At 45.0% G+C, this 21,931-nt stretch overlaps 1 protein-coding gene across 4 annotated transcripts in view; it reads right to left on the reverse strand.

The window, feature by feature from the left end:
* PIGU (phosphatidylinositol glycan anchor biosynthesis class U) overlaps positions 1–21,931 on the reverse strand; it is an 86,549-nt gene that overhangs the window by 13,118 nt on the left and 51,500 nt on the right. For all 4 annotated transcript variants that reach the window (XM_036092254.2, XM_078057110.1, XM_036092252.2 and 1 more), the window contains 4 exons: positions 12,949–13,103; positions 10,540–10,683; positions 7,671–7,795; positions 371–513 (listed from right to left, as the gene is read on the reverse strand). In XM_036092254.2, the coding sequence (XP_035948147.1) occupies positions 371–513; positions 7,671–7,795; positions 10,540–10,683; positions 12,949–13,103 (567 nt within the window). The remainder of the gene's footprint in view (positions 1–370; positions 514–7,670; positions 7,796–10,539; positions 10,684–12,948; positions 13,104–21,931) is intronic.

A 21,931-nucleotide genomic window follows, 5' to 3' on the forward strand; every position in this document is an offset into this window, starting at 1 on the left:
AAGAGGGTAGCCTCAGAAACAGAGCCTTCCCTGAATTTGGTTCTTGGCTCCTCCAACGACCTTGGGCAAGAGACAACCTGTGTGAACAAGCCTTGGTTGCGTTTGTAAAGCAGTGATAACACTATCTCATAGGCTTGCAGGGAGAATTCACTGGGGCGATGGTTCAGCACGGTGCCCAATAAATGCTGGCCAAATTCAGCTTTTCTACTGCTCTCTTCTTTAATCTTCTCTACTGGACCAGGAGCTACTTCAGGGGAAGAATGGGCCCCTCACTCACGTCCAAATGCCTAGTTTGCAGAACCCACGGCCTTTGCTGAATGTCTGAAGCTACAAAACGAATCCCTGTCCCCGTGCAGCCCTGGACTCTTACCTGCCCAACGTTGAAGGTCAGCGTGATGGCATAAAAGAAATTAGAGTTGGCACTTCCCGCATAAATCCAGAGGTGCCACAAGACAGGGAAGAGCAGGGAGCAGATGATAATGATGCAGACGAGGACAAAGATATTTCTCAGGACTGCAAAGACAGATGGTCATAGTTAGCCGAATGCTGATTCTTCTCGGCACCCTTTCTTGGGAGGATGGCCCCACAGGACGCAGAGGCCCAGGGAGAGTCTGGTGTAGCTCAGAGGCAGAAATCCCCCCCCCAGACTCAGAGGCCCTGCGGCGCCAAGAGGCAAGCCTCAGACCCTTGAGTCAATGGCTTCCCATGCCCAAAGCCGGTGGGAAGTCCTAGGTCTGGTCTCTGCACCTCCCACTGTGGGCCTGGATGGCTACCGTTGGCAAGACTGTGAAGGCCTCTGGGCACCGCAACGGGGGCATTTCAGCAAGACAATGGAGTGTCCAAGGGTAATTCCTTCCCGCTCCCCAAGCAGGGTGCTGTCTGTCCACATGGGATCATAGAAGGGAACAGCAGCATGAACCCATGGAGGTTAGAGGCCCCCTCCCCCACACAGAGTCTCTATGGTGCCACAGCCCTGCGTCTTAGGAACATGTTTTCCATTTTCCTTAATTCATGTCTTAGGTTCCCTGCCTTTCTCTTCAAATGTCCTTTACTTTTCCTTAGATGATTTGAAAAACTCTTTTGACACCCTCTCTGTCTGACATCATCCCCCCACACCCCCACACTCCCAAAGGGATTATAGAATCCCAAATCCCACCAGGGGGGAAGCTCTCCTAGAAACCCCAGGGAGGACCAGAAACTCAGGCTGGTACTGGCAGGCAGGCGGGGTGCAGCTGGAGGGGAAGGACCAGGACAGTGTACCCAAACTTGGCCTTAGAAAGACAAAATCCCTGCTCCGCCAGCAAGTTTCTCTGAGTCTCAGCTTGCCCATCTCTAAAGTAGGGCTAAAATGCCTACTCTCAGGTGGCTTACATGGATTAAACAAGATGTGTGAAAAACCTGGCATGATGTGTTCCTGAGTATTTTCTATGGCTGCTATAACAGATCACCACAAATGCAGTGGCTTAAACAGTATACAGTTTATCTTATAGTTCTGGAGGTCAGAAGTCCAAGACAGGTCTCACAGGCTAAAATCAAGGCACAACCCCCTCGCAACTCCCTTCCGGTTTCACCCAGCAAGGCCAGAGTAAGTCCCTTCCTACGCTGCAGCACGCTGACCTCTTTTGCTTCCCTCTTCCACTTTTTTTTAGAAAATAGACTTTGGAGCAGTTTTAGGTTCACAGCAAAACTGTGGAAGAGATCCCCCATGTGCCCCTTGCCTCCAAGCCCTTCTATTTTTTTTTTTTAATTTGACGGGGGGGGGGGAACACAAGCAGGGGGAGTGGGAGAAGCAGGCTCCCGCTGAGCAGGGAGCCCGATGCGGGGCTCGATCCCAGGACCCCGGGATCATGACCTGGGCCGAAGGCAGACACTTAACCAACGCCACCCAGGCGCCCCAAGCCCTTCTACTTTTTAAGGGCCCTTGTGGATTACACTGGGTCTACCTGCAGATAAGCCTCCAGGCTAATCTCCCCATCTGAACATCCTTAACTTTAAATCCTTTTGCCACATAAAGTAATATATTCACAGGCTCTGGGGATGATGTGGACATCTTTGTGGGGAGGGCAGCATTAATCTGCCTATCATACTGTGCTTCCCCCTGCCTTTTAACTCAATAAGGGGTATCTGACAGTAGGATTATATGCTATTTTTATCTTTCTTTACACTTTATTGTATTTTTAAAGAAACTAGTAAGTATTATTTAAAATAAACTAATGAGGGCACCTGCGTGGCTCAGTTGTTGGGTGTCTGCCTTCGGCTCAGGTCATGATCCCAGGGTCCTGGGATCGAGTCCCGCATCGGGCTCCCTGCTCGGTGGGAGGCCTGCTTCTCCCTCTCTCACTCCCCCTGCTTGTGTTCCCTCTCTCGCTGTGTCTCTGTCAAAAAAGTAAATAAAATCTTAAAAAAAAACAAAACAACTTACCAATGGATCTGGGTCCCAGCAGGCACTTAATGAACAGAAGTTCCCTCCCCCTCTCTGATCCTGACCTTCAGGAAATCCCTTCTTCCAAATCAGAGTTTGGGGAGATTTCAGAGATGGGGAACCTCCCGAACATTAAGGTTGTTTGTCTTGGTTGTACAGAAACTTGGTAGAACTGCTATACCAGGGATTCATGCATCGGAAGGGGGACTGGATTACACATGCGAGTCTCAATTCTGGCTGCAAAATAAAATCACGGGGGAGCCCCACCTGGTCTGAGTCAATCAGAGTCTCTAGGGGTGGGGCCTGGGCACCAATAGTCGTTTGTTAACAGCTTCCCTGGTGATTCCAATATGCAGCCAAGGCTTCAAAGCGTGGGATTACAGCTGCAGACCCTTGGCAAATAAGAGGCCCAGACCAGTCTGCAACAGAGATTTCACTGGTCTGTGTCACGGTGATGATAACCAGAACAAGGTAGTTCAGAGTTCTTGTTAAAGGTGAATGTTTTGAACTTAAGATTCATGAGAAATGAAAGGTGTCTCTTTGTTGCTTGTTGTTGTTGTGAAAAAGTCCTTTCTTTTATGAAATGGGGATGAATGGCTGGCAGTTGACTATTTTAATGTCTTTAGCAGAATAAGAAGTTGGCAACTCTGTCATCAGAGTTTTTAAAAAAGTATTAGTGGTCTGTGAACTCCCACAATTTGGAAACACTGGCCTGGAGTGCTTGAGGGGTCCTCTTTTCTGACCTGAAATTTCTATGATTCTGGGTTTTCAAAGCAGGGAGGGACCTGACTCAAGTCTTCCTGAGACTTCCTTGCTCCCAGAACAAGAAGTCTGGGAAAAGGGATACATGCATTGAGAATTACTAGTAAACAATGTTACAACCTCAAGAAAGGAGAACAAATCTATTTGCCATTCCTCCACTCCCACATCACTATTTACATTTCTCAGTGGTTCTTTTTTTTTTTTTTAAAGATTTATTTATTTATTTGACAGCAAGAGCGCGCACGAACAGGTGGAGCGGCATGCAGAGGGAGAGGGAGAAGCAGTGCCTCCCCACCGCAGAGTAGAGAGCCCGACTCAGGGCTCGATCCTAGGATCCTGGGATCATGACCCGAGCTGAAGGCAGCCGATTAACCAACTGAGCCACCCAGGCGCCCTCCTAGAGAGAGTCTTAAGCAGACTCCGCGCTGAGTGTGGAGCCCAAAGCAGGGCTCGATTCCACAACCCTGAGATCACAACCTGAGCCGAAATGAAGCGTCAGATGCCCCTCTCAGCGGTTCTTTCTGATCCCCTGGAAATTATTTTGCTGAAAAAGATAGACGCTATTCCTAAAACAAAACTCCTGTGGCCTGACAGCCCAGGTAGGTCATTGTTCCTTGCCTCGCCACTCTGGATTTCAGACAGGGTGACAAGAAGGTGACAAAGTGCAAGAGACTAGGAGAGGCTCCCATGCAGCTCCCGGCTGCAATTACAGACAGCTGCAAAGATACATTCCCATGTGCCTTGAGGAACTGTCACCAGCATCCAGTTGGCTTCTGGCCTGTGATGACCTTTGCAGGAACAGGGAGCTGCTACTCACTTTTGCTGGCTGACAGGCCAGAGGACTAAAGCTATATGCCAGAGCACACGGTGCTGGGGACCTGGGGCACAGGACAGCTTGTTCCAGGCACCAGGTGTCAGAGATGTCAGAGATGACTAGGGCCTGATGAGACGAAAGGCTCACCCTTCATCAGACGTACTGGGTCAGAGGGAATCAGATTCCCCACCACACTCATAGGGTGGCTTATCCAGTCTCTGCCTCTGTTACTGACAAACTGAAACTTCAGGCAAGTCCCCTTCCCTCTCTGAGCCTCAGGTGGTCAGAAATAAAATTCTAGGGGCGCCTGGGTGGCTCAGTCAGTTAAGCGGCTGCCTTCAGCTCAGGCTCAGGGCATGATCTTGGGGTCCTGGGATCGAGCCCCATGTTGGGCTCAGCAAGGAGTCTGCTTCTGCCCACCCCCCCCCACTAGTACTCACTCCCTTTCTCTCTCCCTCTCTCAAATAAATAAATAAAATCTTTAAGAAAAAAAAAAGAAATAAAATTCCACTTGAAGAAGCCAGCCCCACTGGGAGGAGCACAGAGGGGACTGGGAACTTCAAAGGTGCTTATTGTATTATTATTCTCTATAACTTGTATGTTTTTTATCCATATTCTTTTATCTTTATACAAAAGTTAATAAAAACAAAACACATGCTACACATATACGCAGCCTCTGGTAACTGGCTCTTTGGACAAGGCCACTGCAGACTAGCACGGGCTCTGCCAGCAGGCGGTTCCCTAACACCGCAATTGTGTGTCTGTATGACTCATCCTGGCCCCAAGCACCAAAGAGCCCCTGTGTCTGGGGCCTGCATTCAGAGCAGGGCCCACATACCTGTTCTTCTCCCCACTGGCCAGGACAGGAAAACAAAAAGGTGAATGTGTGAGCAGGCAGGTTAGCACTGGCAACTAATGTTTAAACTGAATTCTTAAGCCCATTACAAGTGTGAATATATCCAACCTAGACTTACAGACTTCTCCGAGTCTCCGCCCACAGGTCCAAAGGACTCGGCTGGAGATGCTCCTGGCTGAATGCAATGACGCACGGCTGTCATGCCCCACACAGATACCCTGAGCACAAGTATTCTCTGCCACAGGAGCTGGCCATTGAGGGGGGCAGCCAACGCTCCATGCAGGATCTTTGGTCAAGCTGAACTGTAAACTGCTTGCCCAGCCAGCCAGCTACAGCATCTATTAGATCATCTAGGTTTCTAGAAACCCCATCCTTGTTTTCTTTGCCTCAACCCCAGAGAGCATAAAATAGCTTATTTCAAGTTTTGAAAAATATGTTTATTCCAATGACTCTGACTACTTAGCCTGAAGCTTTGGTCACGGAACTATGCAGGGGGCCCCCTGCATGATTATTGCTGGTGATAACTGCAGCGCTCTTTACATATATTCTTTCTCAAACTTAAAACACTCATTGGAAGATATTCTCCCCATTTGACAGATTAAAAACCCAGAGACTCAGAAAGGTTCGATGAATTTCCTAAAAACAGATAGCTAGTAATGGGAAAGCCAGGATCCAAATTCAAGTCTTTCTGGCTCCAGGCCGTGTACAGGAATACGGGATGAAGGATTAACCAAGAGCAAGAGCTGCCCCGTGTGGGACAGCCAGCTAAGAAAACAATGACTCTACTTTTGGGGAAAGAGGATCAATGTACCCAAGACCCACCCTGTCACAATCTGGGGCATGCTGACATGTTTGGTGGCCTCATGACTTGTCACTGGCCACCCTGCTGAGGGGCACCAGGCTGACTGTAAGCCTGCCGGACTGGGTGATTCTTATCTATGCAATGAGGATGTCACAGGCAGAAGACACCAGCCACTTCCTTCTCTCAGGCAGGTCGGACTGGTCACCGCCCCACAGGTCACCACCTGCAAGGGCAGCCCAGGCTTGGCCCGCCCACTCTGCTGTTTACCTTCGCTCAGAGGCCCCGGCTTACAGGTAGGTTTCTTTCTAGCAGCTGGTCGGTTTCACTTCCTGGTTGACACCCAGACAGCCCCAAATAATAACAAAGATTTACTTCCTCTGAAGCCTGCCCTCCCCAGGTTCATTCTTGACATCTTGCTGGGCACCCACTGGAGGCAAGGAAAATTCTACAGCTCCCTTCCCATTTTAGTTTAGAGAATCAAGTGGTGTTGGGCCACTGACACTGCCTCTTTATTAGGGAGGCTGAAAAAACCCATCCAGAAACACCTGCTGAGCTATGGGTCAGGTCTGATCCTGGGTGCTGGGGACACAGAGGTGAGTGAATCAGCCTACCCTCAGGAAGCCCATTACGCTGAAAAGAGCCCTCACAGAGGGCTAAGAGTCCAACTGAGGAAAATCCTGGGGGCCTAGGAGGCAGGGGGAGGAGACGGTTAGAGCTGAAGGGGTTTTCGGAGCAGGCAGCTGTGCAGTGTTGCCATCTGCCTTCTGTGGACATTTAGGTGCAGTGCTGGGAAACGGTCCAAAGCCCAAGGTCTACTGTTCCACTGTCCAATACGGTACCTACCAGCCACGTGTGACTTCTTAAATTTAAATAAATTTCAATTAAAAATTGAGTTTCTGAGTCACACCAGTGGCTATTCTATTGGACTGTGCAGATAAAGGACATTTCCATCATCACAGAAAGTCCTACTGGACAGCACTAGCTAGAAGCTCATGGCCAGCCCTTCCACTTACCTATCACGTAACCTTGAACAAGTGGCTCTACCTTCCTGAACCTCAGTTTTCTCATCTGCAAAATGGTGATATTTTCCCACCAAGGCTGGTGTGAAGATAAACTGACCTAATGCACATAACACTCTTAGAACCACAGTGGCCAGGTAGCTACCGAGTAAGTGTTCAAAAAATGGTGGTTATTTGGGGGCGCCTTGGCTGGCTCAGTCAGTTAAACATCGGACTCCTGGTTTCAGCTCTTCGGCTCAGGTCGTGATCTTATGGGTCGTGGGATAGAGCCCCGAGTCCTTGTCAGGCTCTGTACTCAGCAGGAGATCTGCTTAAGATTGTCTCCCTCTTCCCCCCCACCCCACTGTCTGACTCTCACTCTCTCTCAAAAAAACAAAATCTTTTAAGAAATAAAATAAGCAGCATTTTTTTTTTTAATTTTTAAAAAAGATTTTATTTATTTATTTGACAGAGAGAGACACAGCGAGAGAGGGAACACAAGCAGGGGGAGTGGGAGAGGGAGAAGCAGGCTTCCCGCGGAGCAGGGAGCCCAATGCGGGGCTCGATCCCAGGACCCTGGGATCATGACCTGAGCCGAAGGCAGACGCTCAACGACTGAGCCACCCAGGCGCCCCTAAGCAGCATTTTTAGAAGATTTATTTACTTGAGAGAGAGAGAGAGAAAACGAGCGAGCACGAGTGGGGAGTTGGGGAGCAGAGGGAGCGGGAAAAGCAGCTGACGCGGCCGATCCTAGGACCTGGAGATCATGACCCGAGCTGAAGGCAGCCGCCAACCAACAGAGCCACCCAGGCGCCCACAGTGCTGCTTAGTTATTACCATCACCGGTCTGCAGTACCTAGCTCAGGCAGACACTCAGGTCACTGTCTCTCTCCCAGTGCTGCTGGCGCACCAGACGCCCAGCAAATGCCTATCAATTTCTTTTTCCCTGGCTGTTTCATCCAGGGACCCGGCTGACACAAATCTGCCACCAGAGGTTTAGAGGAGGGAGTACTCACATCTGTAGAGATGGTTCCACACAGGGAAGAAGGCCATGTAGAGGGCCACGTCCCCCACTGTTGGGTAGGACTTGAAGATGGAGATGATAGCAATCTGGATGAACATGAAGAAGACAGGGTGGTCCCTGGGGTGGGGCAGGCAGACAGACAGAGAGGGAGAGATCAGTCAGGGACGAGGTCCACCCCCAGAGACTCCTAACCCCATCCCTTGAACTCAAAAATGCTCTCCAGGGGACTTCAGGCAGGGGCTGGCTCTGCTACCCACAGGACATGGGGGCCAGACCGAGTAGCACAGCAGAAAACTGGGGACCCAGAGACGTCCAGAGGTGGTGGTGGAGGAGGGCCCAGCAAACACTAGAGAAACAGCTCATCCCCCCCGCCAACCCCCATCCCAGCTCCGGGCCTTCCCCTAGGAGCCATTAAGGAAGAAAACAGATGAAGTCAGCTTCATTACTGGGCTCTAAAGGCTGCTTGTTAGAGTCATCAGGCAGCCTCCCTTGCCAGAGGCCCCTTTGACAACGGGACCCAGGGCAGGAAGTGCCGGGCTTGCCGACGCTCTTCTTCTCTGACAGTATGGTCAGTGGAGTCTCCAGACCCTTAGCTATGATGCGCTCCTTTCCAGAAAGAGAACTGATTGCTGCAGGCAGCTTTTCAGCTCCAAGGCGCTGGAACTGGAGTTCTTATTACCTTAAACTAACAATAACGGCTACCATTTCCTAAACCCTCACTCTGCCAAGTTCTGTCCAGGCCCTTTCCTTGTGCCATCACATGTGATCCCTACTGTGCGTCAGCTACTCCTCGAAGTAGGCAGGACCGTCACCCACACTTTGCAGATGAGGAAATGGAAGTTCAGAGAAGGTAGGTGAATTAGTAAGCAGTGGACTGCTTATCTCCAGAACTCTTAAGCATCACCAGTACTGTTCTCCTGAGTGCCTAGCATGATCACAGCTCTCGTCAGGAAGGGTGGGGACAGAGCTCCATCTCCAGTGTTCGTCTGAGAGCTGACCAAGTGCTAAAAGGAAGCCAACAGGAAAAGGCCAGATCTACACCCTCCTCAGCTGTACCTAAACAACAAGCATATGGCCTACTTCTGCGCAGTACCTGGATGCCCAGCTCATTAAGGTTTTCTTCAGAGATTAATAGTATTCTTGACTTGCAGGTCAAAGGTCAGGGTGACTCAGTGGGTGTCAATCTGAGATGTGGAGACAAACACGTACACACCCCAAACGCTTGAGCAGTTTTACACAGCAAATGCTTCAGACGCAGCTTGGCAAAGTCTCACAGTCCTGTAGGCTCTAGAAGGGTCCAGCTAGCTCAGTGAGCATCTTCCTAAAGATAAGCCAAATCACTGGCTGCGGGCTTTTTAGGTAGCTGGTAAGAACTGCAACATTTCTATGAAAAGGCCAGTGAAAGTACAGTGACAGAAAGTATGGAGACCCGAGGCTCCTGCAGTACTGTCTGGAGAGAGGTGGCCGGAAGGGCTCTGTTCCCACGAAGCTGGCACCGGAAGCAAGCACCGCAGGGGGCTGCAGACTTAGCAGAGCTTCAGATCCAGCAGGGGAGGCCACTTCATACCCTCTGTCCCTACAACCTGGGGTGGCTGTGGGTGGGGGTCACACGCCGGTGCTGCTGTTGTCTACCCAGGAGCCACCTGTGGCCTTTCCCATGCAGACAATGAAAGGGGCTATGCAGATGAGGAAAGGTGTTCCGGGCTCCCGGCTTCTCTCAGCCCAGCGGCTAAGCCTGACCAGAACAAAGGCAGGGACTGGGGACGACAGACAGCTGGAGAGCTTGGCTGGGCAAGGCTGCCAGAGTTCTGAGACTGCCAGGCCAAAACTAAGTTGTGGGAAGGAGGCATGAGCTCTGAGCTTTTACAGAATGGGAACCATGTGCATTGGTACACTGGCCATGAAGACTGGCAGGAAGGTTAGAACAGAGAACTCAGGCTCTTGAAATCTAAACCAAATTCCCTTCCAGGTTCCCTGGACCAGCAGCCAAGGATGACTGGCCCCACTGAGACCAGTTGTGAGGGGCCCTTCAGGCACCCAGGACCATCACCTGGACCGTGTGTCAGAGCCTGTCTTCCCTTCCCGAGCCAGGATAACAGAACAATTTCCAGGGGCTACTACAAGTGATCTCTTTCAGGAGTTTGGCACGGTGCAGGGGGATGAGGATAGATCTTGGAGACAAGCAAACGTAGGTCTGAATCCCAGCTCCACTACTCACTCGCTGTGTGACTCTGGGAAAATTTTTCCACTTCTCCGAATGTCCATTCCTCAACTATAAAATGGAAGTGATGGTAATAAAATGATGCCTACTTCCAAGAAATGCTGGAACGCTTGAGTATGAACACTTTTCAGAAAGCCTAAAAAGGGCTGGGATGGAGCCAGGCTCAATACATGTTCACTTTCTTATACTCCAGAAGAGAGCTCCACAGATAAGCCTTTTGAAGGAAATTCATCAGAAGATTAAACAGAGCTGCAGGTAGCCAACCTCCCAACTAATACATCCTGAGTCCCTACTGTCACCGGGATAGTGATGGAGGACGCCCAACAAGAGCCACTTTTTCCAAAGACACCTTCCAACTCCAAACCCTTCCTCTTATGCAAAATATGAGGGGTTCAGTAGCACTGTGGGCTCAGAGTGAAGCCAGAGGAAGTATCAAGGGTGCTCCAAAGCGCCGTCCCCGCAGCCTGTACTCGTGTGTGACTGTACTGCTGGCTACGGCGCCTGGCACCGGAGCCCAGTGAGGGCAGGTCCCCTGGGCAAAGACGGCATAAACCTGAGAGCAGATGCTCCCAGTTTGACAGGCACCTGTAAGACTGCAAATGGCTCTGTGGACAAAGAAGCAGCAGGTCCAACCACTTACTTTAGCTTTATGGCTAAGGGGATGGTGTAGAAGAAGACGTTGATCTGAAACACACATACAAAGAAGAGGCTGAAGTGCTCAAACATCTCCGCAAAGAAGTACCAAAAAAGACCGATGTTTGGAGTAAGATCTGGAACAGAAAGTCTGGAATGAAAAAAACAAAGGGAGGGGAAAAAAGAGAGCCAAATTATAAATGGTCTGCTTTGACCTGGTTTTCTCCTAAAGATTCTGGTCACTACTGGGCAGCCAAGGATGACTGTCCCCACTGAGATCAGGATGTGAGGGGCTCTTCAGGCACCCTGGATATAGGTAAATAATAAAAACAAGAGGCAGAGAAACAGAAAATGATAACCCTTAACAAATATCAGCTGAACCAAACTGGCGTGCATCAAAGATCTGAAATGAGGCAGCATTCAGGCTAGAAATCAAGAGACCAGCCCCTTGGGGCGCCTGGGTGGCTCAGTCATAAGCGTCTGCCTTTGGCTCAGGTCATGATCCCAGGGTCCTGGGATCGAGCCCTGCATCGGGCTCCCTGCTCAGTGGGGAGCCTGCTTCTCCCTCTCCCACTCCCCCTGCTTGTGTTCCCTCTCTCGCTGTCTCTCTCTCTGTCAAAAAAAAGAAAAAAAAAAAAGACCAGCCCCTCTTTTACTGCCTAAAATACATATGTTTAAATTTAGGAGATATCCATGACTGTAACAATAGAGGAATGGGTTTTTTTTTTTTTTAAGATTTTATTTATTTATTTGAGAGAGAGAATGAGAGAGAGAGAGAGAGCACAAGAGGGGGGAGCGGGAGAGGGAGAAGCAGACTTCCCGCTGAGCGGGGAGCCCGATGTGGGACTCGATCCCGGGACCCCAGGATCATGACCTGAGCCGAAGGCAGTTGCTTAACCAACTGAGCCACCCAGGCGCCCGAGGAATGGGTTTTAAACAAACAATATCTAGGGGCGCCTGGGTGGCTCAGTTGGTTGGGTGACCGCCTTCAGCTCAGGTCATGATCCTGGAGTCCTGGGATTGAGTCCCGCATTGGGCTCCCCGCTTGGCGGGGAGCCTGCTTCTCCCTCTGACCCTCCCCCCTCTCATGTACTCTCTCTCTCTCTCTCACTCTCGCTCTCTCAAATAAATAAATTAATAAATCTTTAAAAAAAATAAAAAATAAAAAATAAACAAACAATATCTACTTGGGGGCATTCCAAAGACTTGCCTAGAGGAGCAAGCTCAAAGATCCTACTGCTCCCCATTCTTGCTCTGTATCCCCACAGCAGGAGCCAGAAACTGAGTGCCTGACACGGCACTGACTTCTGGGGTGTTGCAGAAGCATCAGCAGGTTCCAGCTAGGATCCCAGATCTCATCTGAGAAATAAGGATTTCACTGGAAAACTTTTTGTCTAGTTGTATCAGATAAAGATTGGTTGCCATTCTGGCTCTTCTAAAAATTTACATTATATGTTTTATTTAAAAAAACAACAGAGTTGAAACTGATGTCAATTCACAATGTGAAAAGGGCAATAAATGGAGCATGGAGAAGGGAGAAATATGCAGGGGCTCATGGTCAGAGTTCACTGACCAGAGTTCACTCCACCCAGGGCGCGTCTTTGCCTCCTGCTGTGACTACATTTCCTTTCTGTAAAATGAGGTAAAGAACACAGTCTGCGGGTCAGCAAAAAAACAGGCAAAGCTTTTCGCCAGCAATACAAACTCCTATCTAAGAAACAGCATGAAGAGCGAACAGTTATGCTCAGCAAGGATTTAACACAAATTAGCAGTCCAGAATCCCAGAGGGGAGTCTGCCACTCCATATCCCTTCCTCACCCTGACAGGTTTAACTAACACCTCACTGGGCTGTGAGTTCCTTGAGGTTTGGGCAGCGACCAGCCTCCTCCGCATACCACACAGAGAGCATTGGGAAATGTGTGCAGAATTCATACTCCATTTTGATTTTCTCTAAAAGTTTGACACATGGGAGGTGGCTTTATTTTAAAACTGTTAGAGACCTGCTTGCAGTAGAGGAATCCATTCCTGTTGGGGACTGAACCAAACCCTTCCAGGCAGACACTGGTAGTTGCTTCAGATGTTCCTGGAGAGTGATCTTTAATCTCACTAGACTGAAGACACTCGCTAGACCTGTGGTTCTCAAAGTGCGTTCCTGGACCAGTGGCATTAGCATCACCTGAAAACTACTTAGAAATGTAAATTCTTGGTTCCTATCCCAAATTTACTTTATCAAAACCTCTAGAGGCTGGGCTCGGAAATCTGGGTGTTAAGAAGCCCTGCAGGTGGTTCTGGTGCACATTGAAGTTTGAGGACCGCCATATCTAGATGCTCCCTGTGGTTGCTCACACTCTGACTCCAGCTAGAGCTGGGAAAAAGAAATTAGCTTCCAGAGTTTTCTAATGAAGTCATTACTTACATGAAGCCATAGACTGCAGGGATGAAATCCCAGGAGCTGAGAAGGAAGAAGGAGAGGCAAATGATTACCACTAGACTTCCCACGTACATCATGGCATATTCCCAAGAGAAGATCCAAAAGGCTTTGCTCTTCACTTTCACAGGTATGTACTGCCGCTAGGAGAGAAGGCAAAATGGTATATTTAGGGATGTCAAGGACAGAAGGAAATTATCAGTTTAAACTTCAAGATCCCTTCAGCACAGCATAGGACACAGAAAAATTTTGAAAATCAAAAGGACTGAAAAGGATTTACTTATGCTAGATAAACACTAAGCATAAGAAAACTAGTTTAGTTATACTGTTACCAGATAAAATAAACTTTAATGTATAAAGAATTACAAAAATAAAGATGTTCCATAACGATAAAAGGTTTATCAGAAAGATGTAACAGTTCTAAACTTGTATGTACCAAATAACACAGTCTAAAAATATATAAAACATGGGGCGCCTGGGTGGCTCAGTCGTTAAGCATCTGCCTTTGGCTCAGGTCATGATCCCAGGGTCCTGGGATGGAGCCCCGCATCGGCTCCTTGCTCCACGGGAAGCCTGCTTCTCCCTCTCCCACTCCCCCTGCTTGTGTTCCCTCTCTCACTGTGTCTCTCTCTCTCTCTGTCAAATAAATAAATAAAATCTTAAAAAAAAAAATAAATAAATAAAAATATATAAAACAAACGTGGACAGGTCTACAAAAGAAAAACAGACATAACCATCATCAGTAGGTAACTGATAGATCAAACAGACAAAAATCAGTAACCAAGTAGGAAACAGGAATAGCACATTTTTAAAAAATTTGTAACTTCCCTGAGAATGAGTCAGGAAAAAAAAAATCTATATATCTACATAGATATAGAAAACGTGGCAAAATGGTAACTGAGTCATCTAAATAAAAGGTACTTATCATACTAGTCTTTTAATTTTTCTAAGGCATGAAATAAAAGATCAGGGAAAAACTAATTCAAGAAGAAACAGAAAATTAGAATGGTCCTATAAACATGTAAGAAATTGAATTAGTAATGAAAATTTTTCCCATAAAGGAAAGAGCGGGCCCAGCCAGTTTTACAGAAAAGTTCTACCAACATTCAAGAAGCAGGTTATTCTAATCTTACATTAACTCTTTCACAGCAAATATCATAAGCTTTATACCAAAACCATTTACCAACAAAAATGCAAAAATGCTGAATGATATATTATCTAACATAATTCAGCAATACATGATAAAGTTGGGTTATGACCAGGTTGGATTTATTCCAAAAACTCAAGGTTAATTCAACATAAGAAAAGCTATTAATATATGTAACACAAACAGCTTAAAAATAAGAAATCATATTAATGTCTAGATATATGCAACAACTACTTATGATAAAAATAACACGCAATAACAGAATTCAGTGAAGGAGCAGAGTATAAAATTAACATACAAATAGCCTTCATATGCACTAATAATAAACAATTAGAGGCCACAATGGTAAGGAAAACCACATTTACAATAACACCAAGGAAAAGAAAACTTAGAATTAAGTTTAACAGGAAATGTGTAAAACCGATTCATGGAAAATTTTAAAACACTCCTGAAAGACACTAAGGCAGACTTGAACAGATGGACAGATACCCCTGTCCTTGTTTAGGATGATTCAAAATTATAAAGAGGTCAGTTCTTCCTAATTTATAAATTCAATGCAATAATACAATACCAATAAAAATGTCAACAAGCTATTTTATGGAATTATACAAGATTAAAGTTCATATGGAAATACAAACATGCAAGGAATGAAGAACTAATACACCCTACAACAGGGATGAACCTTGAAAACCTCAAGCTAAGTGAAAGAAATCAGTCAAAAAAAGACCACATATTGTATGATTCCTTTCATATGAAATGTTCAGGATAGGAAAACCTATAAAGACAAAAAGCAGAATACTGATTGCTTAGGGCTAGAGGGGAAAGGGACACTGGGGAAAAACAGAGTTACTGCTTAATGGGCATGAGATTTCTTTTTGGGTGATACAAATATTTTAGAACTGATTGTGGTAATGGCTGCACAACTCTGTAAATATCCAAAATCACTGAGTTGTATTCTTTAAGTAGGTAAATTGCATGCTATGTAAATTATATCTTGATAAAAATAAAAGCTGTTAAAAGAAAAACACCATAAATAAGTAAAAAAGACAAATGAGAAACTGGAAGAAAATATTTGCAGACAAAGGGTTAATATTCCTAATATATAAAGGATTCTTAAAAATTGAGGGAAAACAGATCTAAATCCAACAGAAAAATGAGGAGGAAAAATGAACAGACAATCCACAAACATGATAAAATGTTCAAACTCATTCATATTTAAAGAAATGCAAATTAAAACAACACTGAGATACCATTTCTCATAATCAGACTGGCAAAAATTTTATAATGTGACAACACATTCTGTTAGCAAGGCTGTGGAAAAACAGGCACTATCATACATTACTGGTGGGAATAAAAAATTTGTACAATCCCTGTGGAGGGAAATTTTAAAAGACCTAAAAAAATTACATATATACTTACCTATGGATCAGTAATTCTACTTCTAGAAATCTACCTTGAAGATACCCCTCTGACAATATGAAAATACATATACACAAGGTTACTCATTAAAGCATTGTGATTGCAATTGCAATTGCAAAAAGTTGAACAAACTATGGTATGTCCACACAATGGAATACTACACCACTATAAAAAAGAATGAAGATCTCTGTGTATCAATCTGCAGTGACTTCCAAGAAATAATAGTAAAAAAAGCAAAGCACAAAAGGGTACCTAGAGTATGCCATCCTTCATATAAGAAAGAAGGAAATACACAGGTACCTGCTCATTTGTGCAAAAGAACCACAAGAAGGATAAACCAGAAACTAAAAATAGTTACTTAGGGTGACAGAGAAAGAAGGAAAAAGGAAAGAACAAGGGGCACCTGGGTGGCTCAGTCGGTTGGCCGTCTGCCTTCGGCTCGGGTCATGATCCCAGGGTCCTGGGATTGAGCCCCACATCGGCCTCCCTGCTCAGCAGGGAGCCTGCTTCTCCCTCTCTCTCTGCCTGCCGCTCTGCCTACTGTGTTCTCTCTCTCTGTCAAATAAATAAATAAAATCTTTTAAAAAAAAAAAGAAAAAGAAAAAAGAAAGAACAAGATAGCAGGGATGAAGATAGAGTGATATTTCTCTGAATATGTTTTTTGTGTAGCTGATTCTTGGAACCATAGCAGTATTTCTTAGTCTCTTCACATACCCCCCAAATAAACAAAAAATTAAAACCAACCAAGGTGTAGGGTAAATCCAAAATGATACAAACAGTAATACATGAGCCTAACTATATCATAAATAAGATAACTACACTGAAGGACCACATGGGAGAAGAAAAGAACAAATCTGAGTGATTTTGAGAAACAGGAGCCTGACAAAACAATCATGCTAAAGACAAAAAGGATTATAGTTACGTGCCATAATCAAGTCAGTAAATATACTTCTGACATGGGTATTTCTCACAGCAATTCTAGAACAATTTTGTGTGTGTTCTAGAACTGAACATATTAGCAAATAAACTGTAAATAATGAAAGTTGGGCTTCCAAGCATTAGAGAAAGAAATTATACACAAGGGAAAGGAAGACACTAAAGTGAACCCTGTGGTGTTGGACTGGAATCACAGGTATCAGTATAAACAGATATTGGGATCGAGCTATTAGTATGAAGAGACAGATAAAGAATTACAGACATGTTTGGGGGGGCAGTTAGTGTACATGTATGTATTTCATAGCTCTGTCTGCTAGAAGCATACCCATAACCCTTGGTTTCTAAATAGCATTCACCAATAAAAGGAACCAGGAGTCCTCAAAGAAGTAGTTGATTCCAGGGCTGGGGCAGGGAAAATACAAGATGAACTTGGATCACCTTGTGGTACCAGAAAGAAAGGAAGGAAAGGCTCAAAAAGACGAGGCTTGTCAAACGAACACAAGAGCCGATTTAAAGGAACCCCCTTTTCTAGGTCAAAGCTAGAAAAATGTGAGCAATGGCTAATATTAGTACTGGATTTTTTTTTTTTTTGAGGTGAAATTCACACAACATACACTTAACTATTTTAAAGTATGCAGTTCAGGTGCTTTAATGGTTGCCATGAAAGAAGTTTGAGGTGGATGAGGGTTAGCTCCCACTCTACACTCTCTCTGCGAAAAAAGCAAGTTCCAGACCAGATTCTGGTATACTTAACAACATTTATTAAACAAATATTCATTAGCAAGCAGGCACAAAGCACTTTACACAAATTATTCTAGAAGGTCCATTAAGTCCCAGCTCTCTCCCTTTTTAGTTGTTCCAATCAACTATTGTAAAAAACCTTCACTTGGGGCGCCTGGCTGGCTCAGTTGGAAGAACATGTGACTCTTGTTCTGGGAGTTGTGAGCCCCATGTTGGGTGTAGAGCCCCACACTGGATGTAGAGATTACTAAAAAAAATAAATAAACTTAACAAAAAAATTTTTCACTCAAAGCAGAAGTGACAATATGACAATATCCCAGAGGCATGGGTCTGTGGTCCTTGGAGTCACATCAGCAACCAGAAATCCTCCTAAGAAGGCTAGACAGAAGACGGATTAGGAATGAAGCCCCGGGCACCATCTCCAAGGGAGGAAGTTACAGGCCTTCCTGGATTCTTATTCCCCTTTCATGCAAATATAGTAAGTGTTTTTAAAATAGTTTAATCAATTCCATTTCTTTTGAATACTTCAATTGCACCTACTTCTTTTTTTAAAGCTTATTTATATTTTGACAATTGACAATATACAAATACAGAACATTTCCATCATCACAAGAAGTTCTATTGACAACACTGCTCTAAAACAACAAAGTTTCAAGAGAATATTATATTTCTGGGGATGGAAAATGATTCCACAAGGAGGAGGCATCCAGAGATAAATTCAAAGAGGAAGGCACTTAAGGTTCTGAGTTCCCTGCGGAATTGATCATCCTGATCCCTTCTTCCTGAAAAATACTGCCTGCCATCTAGCATAAAAGGAAGGGAGGCAGGGAGGGAGAAAGTAAAAGTGTTCTTTTGGTTTGTTTTTCCCTTCCTCCCTACTTAATGGTATTTAAAAAGAAGGGAAGTGGGAAGTGAAAAAGACAGCCATGAAGAACTGAATCAGGTAGACTGTTCAAAGCCACTCTCTGAGGAGAGTCCTAAGCACAGATCCAGGAGATGAGGTTTCGCTTTTCACAAATCCATTGATGCTTGAGTGGAAAATGATTTTTTTTTCCCCCTGGCAAATCTGTGATGTAAAATGTGCATTAAATTTTAGGTATAATTTTTGTTAAGACTTGGTCTAGGGGTCAGGTTTGCTTTAGGAAACAGAGCCTTGAGAATATAATGTCAGGTGGAATGTTTACTGAATCTATTTAAAAAACCTGGGTCTGATTAAAGATTAAGTAATCTTTCAGGACCACTCCCATTACAGCAAGTGAGGCACGCCTGAAATGCTTAAAAAAGAAACTCAAGTGATCCTTTCTTTGATGGCTTGTTATTTATAAACCCTAGAGCCTAACTTAATCTAGAGGTCCACATTGTACATTTCCCAGTGAGCAGATAAGCATTCATTTTGCCCACCTTTTTTTTCTCAATAGCAAATGCTGACTTAAAATGAAATGAGTAAGTTGAAGGGTTGGGAGAATGGTGCCCTAAATATTTGTATCAATTTTTAGAAATCTTTTCATTGTAAAATAGAACACAAAATACAGAAAACTACATAAAACAAATATGTAACCTAGTGAATGATTATGAGACAAACATCCATATGGTTAAGAGGAAGAAATGTCCCGCCACTCGCAGAGTCTCTATCTGTGACCTCTCCCACACACAGTCTCCTCCTCCCTCCAAAGTCACCACTGATCCCGGCTTGTAGAGTACTCACTTACTTGCATTTCTTAATGATTTTCTATCAAAATGTGTATGCCTTTACACTATAGTTTAGCTTGCCCATTTTTAAAAAATTTAATACAACTTTTAAGTCTCTTAATTTACAGGTCCTCCAGCCCATTCCACTCATTCCCCCTACAATTCATGGGTTGAAGAACCTGGGCATTTAACCTGTAGAACTTCCCACAATCTGGTTTTTGCTAATTACATACTTTTCTTCAGTATTTCTTGCAAATTGGCAACTGCATCCCCTTGGCAAAACTCTGGTGGTGGTGCATCCTTTTCTCAGGAGGCATGATTTTTGTTTTTTATGTTAGTAGCTATTAACGCTCAATGCCTAGATCAACCAGTGTTGCAAAATGATGCTATCCTATCAATCTGTCTTGATTTGCAAGCTCAAAAATATATAGTAGCTCACCTACTATATGGTTACCTAATGGTACAGGAAAGACAGGATAAATGCTTAATTTTTTCCTTTTAGTTCCAGTTTTCAAGGTAATGAATTGGTTTTCTGTCAATTCTCCTAATTTGACCAATTACCAATTGACCTTTTTAATATCATTATGAATACCTGGATTTAAATATAATTTTGGGTTTCAATCCATTGTAATTCTAATCCTAATGAAACTCAAACCGTCCATCTTTGGTCAGTGGGAGCCTCTTCAAGTTGGATCCTGAGTCCTTTTGAGATGACCCCAGCAGCCTTTCATAGCTTCCTCGTTATCTGGTATCACAATGGTCTAGGATTATCCTGTACATTTCCTGCCCTAAACATAGAATCAGCCATGTCTCTGAGAAACTCATTTCTTTTAATGGGTAAAAATGGTATTGTAAGGTCACAATCTGAGCCCCAAGGATACTCATTGATACTGGGTTGGTCATTGTTTCTAGACCTTTTAGCGGATATAAACATAGACACACACACATACACATACATACACACACATATTCAAATTCCTACAGGGGCCAGGCAGGTAACAAATGAGCGAAGGGTAATAGAAATGAAGCACAGGAACTATGCTAAACTGTGAAGAGGGTGTACCTTGTCTAAAGGAGACAGATCTCCCAATTTTCCAAAAGAAGCCAGAAATATACATTTTTAACATGAATTTTTAACATGTTGACAACTAATTAAAATAATTAAACAGCATGGTCAAATAAAACACATCTGTGGGCCAGGTATGGTCCCTGAGCTGTATACTCTCAACCTGAAAAATGTAACCTGTAGTTACATCCCAGAAGTTATATGGTTGCGAATGTATTAAAAAAATTAGGAAGAAAAGCCTAACTACAATAAGAAAGGGGAGAAATGTGTAATTATCTCCCTCCCCCAACTCTCTAAAGCACTAGGGAGAAAAGCATTGTCTAGGGGTGCCTGGGTGGTGCAGTTGGTTGAGCGTCTGACTCTTGGTTTCAGCTCAGGTCATAATCTCATGGGTCGTGAGATCCAGCCCCGCATCCGGCTCTGTGCTCAGCGCCAAGTCTGTTTCAGATTCTTTTTCCCTCTCCCCCTGCCTCTCCCACTGGTGCTCTCTCTCTCTCAAATAAATAATAAATCTTAAAAAAAAAAAAGAAAGAAAAGCATTTTCTATACAGAAACCGTTTCTTTCTCAGATATGGTGAAAAAGACAAAAAGTCAGTTACCAGGAAAAAAAAACCAAAACTCTGAAGGAGGTTGAAACCTAACAAAAGTTATTATACCTAGGTTCTTGGACTAACAGGATGAGACCCAAGAGATATATTTTACATGATAGGTATATTAGAGGCAACAAAGCTGGTGGAAAAGTTCATTGCAATTGCATGATCAAGTGCTCACACTCATTTTCACCTGTTCTAAAGAGAAAGGAAGCTAACAGAATTGCCACCGCTGCCTTGGTCCCCGCTGGAAGCAGCAGAGACAACAGAATGTTGCTGGGGAAAGAGAGTAAGATGTGAAAATTCCAGATAAGGTCCCAAAGAAGGCCTGGGGAAGGACCCAGTTATCAAGAAAGACCTGGTCGGGGGAGCACCTGGGTGGCTCAGTAGATTGGGCATCTGGTTCTTGATTTTGACTCAGGTCGTGATCTCGGGATCGTGGGATGGGGCCCTGCACCGGGCTCTGCTCGAAGCATGGATCTGCTTGGGATTCTCTCTCTCCCTCTGCCCCTCCCTTCCTGCCTCCTCGCCTCCTCTGCCTGCGCTCTAGGCAGGCACTCTCTCTCTCTCTCTCTCAAGTAAATAAATAAACAAAACATTAAAAAAAAAAAAAAAAGGAAAGAAAGAAAGGAAGGAAGACCTGGTTGGATTTGGCTCCTTTGGTGCAAGCTAATATCATGTGACCTGCTGCTCCAGGCTCCAGAAAGTACAGAGATCACAGGATTAACCTTTTCAGTTCAGACAAGAGAAGGTCAGATTGGGTTAAAGCAAAAACCATAAGAACACTCATGAGGTATTTCCCCCTGGTTTCTGTTACTTTCTTTCAAAGAAAATAAGAACCTCAAGCCATCTAAGGGGGTCCAAGACTTAGGAATCCCAAGCAAAAGGAAGGAGGGAACTAGAAACTTGCCTGACTGCACCATGAGCCTCCCTCTGCCAGCCCCATAGCTTCAGCCTGGAGGTCCTATGCACTTGGCATATCCTTCACTGTCGCCTCTAGGTCCTGTGCCCTAAAGTGGCTCTCTATTTTATTCTGAATGCTATCAGATCGTAACATTTTAGCTTCTCTCTAATTTGAAACCAGGCCATAAGCCAAGGTCAGAGGAAGAGTGAAGTTGGGGGGAGGGGACCCGATGAGCTTAAACTACCATTCTTTTTTTTTTTTTTTTTTTTTTTTTTTTTGAGAGAGAGACACCAAGAGAGGGAACAGAAGCAGGGGGAGCAGGAGAGGGAGAAGCAGGCTCCCCGCCAAGCAGGGAGCCCGATGCGGGGCTCGATCCCAGGATCCTGGGAACATGACCTGAGCCGAAGGCAGATACTTAACAACTGAGCCACCCAGGTGCCCCTTAAACTACCATTCTTATAAGTGACCCACCAGGAATC

The sequence above is a fragment of the Halichoerus grypus genome, chromosome 10 (assembly GCF_964656455.1).
Source record: "Halichoerus grypus chromosome 10, mHalGry1.hap1.1, whole genome shotgun sequence".
NCBI classification, from domain to species: Eukaryota; Metazoa; Chordata; class Mammalia; order Carnivora; family Phocidae; genus Halichoerus; species Halichoerus grypus.